Here is a 7,923-nt window from a genome sequence, read left to right as displayed (position 1 = left end):
CAGGTCTCTTCCAGGTGGCTCTCTGTGGCAGCTTGGGGCATAATATTTGTATATACAAAAAAAAGACATGGTCAGAGGCCAGAAAATATTGCAGAGACCGGCACACTGATCTGTCCTCACTCAGCAACCATTGGGAAAATGACAGACTCCTCGAGAAATGGGGAAACTTCTCTCATTTCAAGGCCTGGATCGGTCTCTACAAAGATGACAACGATACGTGGAAGTGGTCAGGAGGGAAAAACGCATCGTTCTTCAAATGGTCCAAACAGACGAGCACAAGTAACAGATGTGTGGCACTAGATAATACAGGCTGGCAACAAATGAACTGTGAAGAAAATAAACTCAACTTCTGCTGTTTCAAAAGCAACCTGGTTTTGGTGAAGGAAAACATGACGTGGGAGGAGGCGATGATGCAGTGTCACCACCAGCAGTCTAATCTGGTCAGCGTGGACTCTGAATCTGCTTTGACGAAAACCCTGCAGGCGAGCAGGGAGGCCCAGACAGACCGCATGTGGATCGGCTTGCGCTACCTGGCTGACAATTGGCTGTGGGAGAAGGGGAACAAAATGAAGTACAAGGCCTGGAGCCAAAGCAAGGAACCAGAGTGCCCCGCCTGGAGTCACCGCTGCGGAGTCCTCTCACTGCAGGATCACCACTGGGACAGCTGGGACTGTCTAGACAAACTCTACTTTGCCTGCAATTAAAACATTACAGCCTGTCTTGATTTGCCTCATACGGGTCCGTGTAGGTGTATGACAGATCACATATCAAACAAAGCATGTAAGTTCTCTTTCCAAGAAGTCCAATAGTCTTGTGCTATGATAGTACACTAGTATTTGCCACTTGATGGTTTCCAGAAGCCATGAGCAAATGATTTCTACAATAATCCACACTTGAGCTGTTACGTATAGCTGTTACATGTCCTTACAAGCACATTAAGAGGTGAAACTGTGACGTGATTTTCATTTGTTAAGCTATGTTATGCATGTTACTGGTGAATTACTCAATATAAATAATTCAATAGCTTTCTGCTGGGTCATTATCTGCTTAACGCTCTTGTTATGTACATATCTTTCCAAAGACTTTCAGTTGCATCCATTTGCTAATCCTTAGTGTAAATAGATATTAAATATTCATAAAATCCAACTTGTGTTTTTAGTTTATGGCATAATGAGTAAAGATTATAAATACTAAACATCTGCTGACTGGTTCACTGACTGACTGATACTAACCATTTAGTCTGGTATATAATCCCATTTTAATATTTGGATCTCATGATCTTAAAATAGAAATTGCTGGTCTTAAATCTAAATCTGAACAACAAAAAGCAACACAGACTTGTAGTTACTGGTGTTTCTGTCAACAATAGTCCAGTAGTGCTAATGCCAGCGAGTGCTTTGGGACAAAAGTACATGACCTATGGGCTCCTGATGCCCGAGAAGATTCAGTCACACAACATGTGGTCACCTGGTCACCTGTCGTTCTGGGTGTGGATATTCTGGAGTGTGTGTGTGTGTGTAGTTGATGCAGCCATAGCAAATTAACCACCACAGTCTTTCTAGCTGGTGTGACCTTTTTCAGCCCTTGTTGTTACACTCTGACAGCCTACACACGCCTGCTGTAACAGTTCACTGACGAAGCGCACTAGGCTAGAGGTTACCATCGTCCAAACAACTGCTCGGAAGCTGAGTGGGTGCAAAGGTCAATTTGCTGATAGCAGCTCAGCAGTCGCTAACAACAAGACCGCATCACTCCATCACTGAGGATTATTCTTACAACAAATATCCCAACCTGTGTATAACACCAACATCAAATCTGCCATACAAGCAGGGCCACAGTTAATAAGTTTCACAATACCTCTTGCAAAATCATTTTTCCACTCATTCGGCATAAATATTTCAGCGCACACAAACACATTTTGAGAGCAATTTGGGTTTAGTGCTTTGCTTAAGGAAACTCTGACATGTGGATATGAGGAGCCAGTAATGACACCACCCAATGACCAACTCAACTAACTGAGCTACGACCCTAGACTTGACGGTCAGATGCATCTTTCACACAATCACAGACATTCAAAAATAAGCCAAGCAGCCTAATCTATAAGCAGTGATGGAAGAAGTATTCAAATCCTTGACTTAAGTAAAAGTGGCAATACCACCTATGTAAAACTAAATGTATGTCCTGCAGTCAAGATTTTACCTTAGTATAAAGGTAACATCTGAATCTGCAAACAACTACAGCTGTCAAACAATACAGTGGGGTAAAATGTACAATATTTCCTGAGTATAAAGTCCAAGGAGCAAAGCTTTTGCACACCTGTGGATGGACAGGTGTGCAGGACAAGACAGGGTTGACAAAACAGAACAAAAGCCTTCTGCACGCTATACTCTATGCTTGCAATCAGGGGAATGTATTAAGACAGACAAACCATCAGGTTTGAGTACAACATCCAGCTTTCTTTTTCTGGAGATGTATAAAACTCAACTATTCAGAAATAGTACAAGTATTTGAAGTGCTTCATTAAGTTACTCTCCACCAAAGCACACTTGTGCACTGATACAAGGGAGAAAATGAACAGTCACCATAATCATTATCATTAATCTGAAGGCACAGGAAACATCCTGTGGAGAATCTGATTTGGGTAGAGCAAAACTTGATCAGTGAGTGTGCCAATTGTGTCTCAACCAAAGCACAACCAATAGTAGATACTGTATCTCCACCTGCTGGGAGTCCTTTGTCATTTCAGCTAGCAGGTTGCAGTTAAATAACCACAAGACACTTTTCTGATTAGTCGGAGAGAGACTGTGATGAAAACTACCTTAAAATGGAACTCATGTGGCGTTTTTCAACCCGGAAGTCGAGTTAACGGTGTGCTTGACGTTTAAGTCGCAAGAACATGGCTGACAGGCCCGGTTAAAACAGACGTTAGCTTGTTCTCTCTTCAAAAACTGACAGTTTTAGCCTTTTTTAATTACAACCACAGCTACTTTCAGGGAATACTTCACTGAACACCGGTCAAACATAGCCTTCATGTACTTACTTTAAAGGCTGTGAGTGTTTATCAAGGCACTTGCACAGGTGCCAGTTAAATGTGACGTCTTTCGCTCTGATTTTAATGGAGGGCGTCACTCACCGAGGTCCTGGTATCCCGCCAAAACGTGACGCGTTATAACTGTACGTACTGATTACCGTAAGGGACATAAAAGTGGAGCACACGTCAGTTACCGTAAAGTACACACAAATCACAAGTCACGCCCAAGGCACGACAGAACTGTCCCACAGTGTGTGGCTTTTCTACGAAAATAGCGCCGAGTATCCCCAATATCCTCTGGGTTCATTGTATTATGTTTTTCTTATTAGTCGCTTAGTAGTTTGGTTTCTTGAGTCTAAAAAATTAGTAAACAAAACGTCTGTGCCCACACAAACATACAGTATCTCATTTTCAGAGATATCTGTAAAATAAATTCAGCACTGAGTAGGCTTTAACCCTATTGAAATGTATACTGAAGGCCTGTGATGTCAGTATGGTAATATGGTGATGTCAAAGCATGTTCAAAAACAGAGCCACTCACTCTACCAAGCCATTTTTGAGGTTCACACTGCCATCTGTTGGCAGAGAAATGGCATTGCAATTTAGTCTTCCCCTTTCCCCCTTACCTCACACGTTGCACTGTAAAATACAAAACATGTTTACAGGGATCCTTTAGACTTAATAAAGATAGCTGGAAAAACAGGACCATAAAAGCTGTTAATCTGAGATACCGTGTGGATATTATGACGCCTCAAAATTACCTGAGGTTATGGCAGGAGGTCAGAAGTCGACAACAATGTGTAACATGAAGGACAAATATTCCAAACCTTTTTGGCCTGTAACGTAATGTGGCCCCTCATGGGTTTTAACAGTTCAACCAAAAGTAATTTTTCCTTCTTTGATTTCCAGTATTTCACAAAACAAAACAAAACAAAACAAAGAAACTGAATACGTTTCTACATTGCATCTTATTCTTTTATTGTTATAACAATTAATATCTACTAATTCCCCAAGCTGGGACCCACTGGACCAAGAAGTAAATTAAATCTTGGGTTCTCACTCTCTATATCCCAATGGTAATATATATAGATATAAATATAGATATATATTTAGATATATTACCATATCCTGCATGTATGGCTACAGACAGACTGTGTCATTCTAAATATAAATGGTTATTTCATTTTTCCATAGTCATTGAAAGTAGAATAATAGCCTCTCGGCACGACATCTGTAGCTGCGTCAAGATGAGGTAGTTTACGGCAAATCGGCGCCCATTACCATGTGATTTCACCGATGTTTGTAAACATGCGTCAGCCGCATGTGATTCTGGCGATGAGGAAAGACTCTCCAGCCGGCCGGCCAACCAGCGGCTGGGGGAGTGTCAGGGGCGGGGTTCCGTGTTGCGCTATGGAAAATCGTTAGGGGGATACACTGTGATAAACGTGCGCTCCGAGATTGATAATAGCGACAATAAGGCCGAAACGGGGGGAACCTGGTGGACTGTCCATTCACCGAGGACCGGGTCTGAGTGGCGCCGGCCGGGAAATGGATGAAACGCCTTCGGCACGGGAGGGAAACAGGCTTGGGATAAACACGTAAGTTATTTATGTTATTATAGGGCGAGAGCGACATAATGCTGCGTATGTTGCGTAGAGAATACCACTATGTAATTCATGACCACTCGAGCGCTGGGCGAGAAGGTAACAATAAAAGCCCGGAGGCATGTTGTGAAAGTGCAAAGAAATAATGAAAGAAAGAAAACGAAAGTCACGTATTTACAGCCAAACAAGGCGCGTGGGGATGTCGACGAGAAAGATTCTGAACACTTTTTATAATCACGAGTGTTTCATCATCGACATGACAACAGGTAAATTAAACTGCGTCAGCGAGAAGGACCGACAAGCCACATAAAATCCAGTGGGAATTTCCGCTGCGATGGTGAAACTTGCTGCGACGGCATGACAGCGTAGTTGTTCTCGGTCTGAAACAGAAGTTGTGCCTGGATTTAATGTTAAAACGTAGAGGTAAACAAAGCGTGGAATCGGCGGGGATGGCGTGTGAAGGGAGAGCTCGGAATAGGATGCTGCGCAAGAGATGGATAGTGCGTAATCCTGTTGTGGGAGAGGACGATATTACGCAGTTCATATTGGCACGATCGTTGAACACCTCATGGCTTCCCGGTCTTTTGTTCCAGTGTTAATTAAAAAAAAAATAAACGACACCTTTTACATGAAGCGGTATGAAGATACTTTCCAAACTTGGTTGCAAATTGACACACGGACGGTTCTTCTAATGCTCGTGTAATTTCAGAGGAAGTCAAAACTTAAGATTCAAGTTGACGACACAACAGTGACGCAGCTTGTTTTATCTTCCAGGTGTCAAACAACTGCGTCACAGAGATCCCAGCAGATCCTTAATAGTAATGTGGCTTTTTAGTGCGCACTTGATATGATGAAAACAAGCTCTATTTCCCAACCACAGGGGGTGCTGTCGAGTCACACAGTCCTTGGGCTGAATCATCTGCTGTAAAGTAATGGGGATGTTGACATACAGGTATTCCTCCTCTCCCCCTGAGGTTTTACTTTTTATCTCTGGGGCCTGCCTCCCCCCAAATACTATGTGATTATGTCACTAAATTAAAATCCTTGAGCTGTCTCTAATTAAGTTGTAGTTTTGTACTCCCCAAAGCTGCCGCTGCTGTGAGAGAGCCATTCAGCAGATTTGTCGTAATGCACACCTGCCAGAACACAACAGGACGCTGACACACCTGATGTGATGACACTGTTGCTGTTGACACGGCTGCCGGCCTCTCGTACTTCCTAATGACCCTGGTGAAGGAGGGTGTGGCGCCTCCTGCTGCTTACCTGCCAGAGGGACGGGAGACAGAGTGCCTCCTCGCCTCTCGGAGCTTCCGAGGCGAAAATCAGCCACGCAGGAGGAGCAAACTCCTTACTGCCAAGTGGATTTGTTCGGTCAATTGGTGAATCAGCAGTAGAGCTCATGAGGTGCTAAACCATTGGCAGGGAAATGGAAAGAAGGAGAGAGAAGAGGAGGGGAGGGAAGGGGAGCTTTAGAAATTTAATTATGTGTACTGAATAGAAACTTGACTCCAGAGGGAATGTCACTATGGTAGTTTTGAAACAAACAGGTAAAGGTCACGAGAGAAGGTACAAGAGGATCACTGAAAGAGTGTCCCGGATGGCCTGAGAGCAGAGGCCCTGTGCTTATTAGCATTATTCTGAAAATATGAAAAGCGAAATCCCACTCATCAGAATAGATTTTCTGACTGTGAGTAATGTTTACCATGTCTTCTGAGGCTGACCAGCAGAACAAGTGACCCACTTTCACCGACAAGGAAACGTGACCTCAATAGTTATTTTGCAGGGAGGAGCGCTGCCTCTCAAGTCAAACAAACAGAAGAGCCCCGGACAAGTGGGCTAAATGCGATGCGTTCAGCCCAGTTTTATTCAGAGTTCTTGGAGAAATTTCACAATAATGCTGTTATTGAGTACTAGAACAACAACAACAACAAAAAAAAAAAAGATCTCTGCTTTTTCAGCTGGAGCAAACGCATTTCAGCAGATGCTGTCGGGCCAAAACTAGATGCAGGAAACAAGACTCCTGAGGAGGTGAATCTCCTGATGGATGTGTTTACAGCAGGGGGCCGGCATCACCTGTAGCCCACATAAGACTTCAGGGAACATGGTGAGCGACCCACTGCCATTTAAAACAGATCCCTCCTACGCACAGATTATAGAATAGGAGGTGGCGCAGAGCCAAGAGATGACAGTGCTAAAATTAAACTCGGAGCACCGCTCGCCTCACTAGATGATGATGTATTAATAGACGAGTGTGAGGCAGCATTCATTCACAGGTATCATTAGCAGCGAGACACCTAACATAGACGCAGAAGGTGCCTCTCATTACTGCCGTCATTAATTACCTCCATATCTGTCTGTGCAGAGGTACGCTTTAGCTTCTGTAGATGTTCTCTAAGATGAAATCGTGAGATAACTTATTGTTGATTCGGTGTTTTTGTCCAAAATGACAGCTAATCAGTGAGGAACATCAGCCAGCTTTTCTAGAAACCTGATCTCCTTCACGGCCGCACCGGCACATTTTAAATCTTCATGTACGCTTTAATCTCCAGTCATTTAACCCATACAGCCACTCCTGTAATCAGCGAGGCATCTGATGCTTCCTAACAGGCAGAGTGGGAGCCAGAAGAGGGTGACAAAGTGTAAATCAAGTCTTACGTCGTGGCCCTCTCATCTGTTTCCACCCACCGTGCAGCAGACAGAACAAACAAAGCGTCAGGCTGATCTAAACACGTTAAGGCCCTCACATCTCCCAGCGTTTCGCAACTGGTTGCCCTGAAGAGAAGATGATGCAACGGAGAAGGCAACGTCCAAGCTGTTACACGATCCAAACACAGATGGTACTCTTAGGAGTTAGGAAATGAAGGCTTTGCCAACTTTGGCTTTAATTGGTCCGGTCAAGTATCCTGATTCCTTTAAAATTCCACCGTACTGTACATAGTAATAATACTGTATATAGAACTATAGTATTAATGGCTGTGAGAATTTTGAGCCAAGACATCCTGCAGTTTTTCCCTGATTGAGCAAACATCGAGAGGTGGTTTAAAAACACATTACCTCGATGAGTTTGCCACTCTCACTCCTGATAAATTAGGACCTCTAATCTGTAAGAGGATTAACCACCTACCCAATTTGCACGTGCACGCATGCACACATGCACACAGCCCTACCCCCTACTGTTACGCACACACACTGTGACACACATAGAGGCATTCGGGGGGTCAATTTACGTCACCTGCGCTAATGTGACCCAAATTGTGACACAATTTGGCCTCTACAGTCATCTGAGCC

General features: G+C 43.7%; 1 protein-coding gene across 1 annotated transcript; it reads left to right on the top strand.

Moving 5' to 3' along the window:
• The first annotated feature begins 389 nt into the window (after window positions 1–389).
• LOC143329172 (dromaiocalcin-1-like) lies at window positions 390–704 on the top strand. The gene has a single exon (XM_076744954.1). The coding sequence runs from the start codon at window positions 390–392 to the stop codon at window positions 702–704; it is 315 nt and encodes a 104-aa protein (XP_076601069.1).
• The last annotated feature ends 7,219 nt before the right edge of the window (window positions 705–7,923 follow it).

Source organism: Chaetodon auriga, chromosome 2 (genome assembly GCF_051107435.1).
Source record: "Chaetodon auriga isolate fChaAug3 chromosome 2, fChaAug3.hap1, whole genome shotgun sequence".
Taxonomy (NCBI): Eukaryota; Metazoa; Chordata; class Actinopteri; order Chaetodontiformes; family Chaetodontidae; genus Chaetodon; species Chaetodon auriga.
Note: the sequence above shows the minus strand (reverse complement) of the source record. Positions and strands in the feature narration are given on the sequence as shown.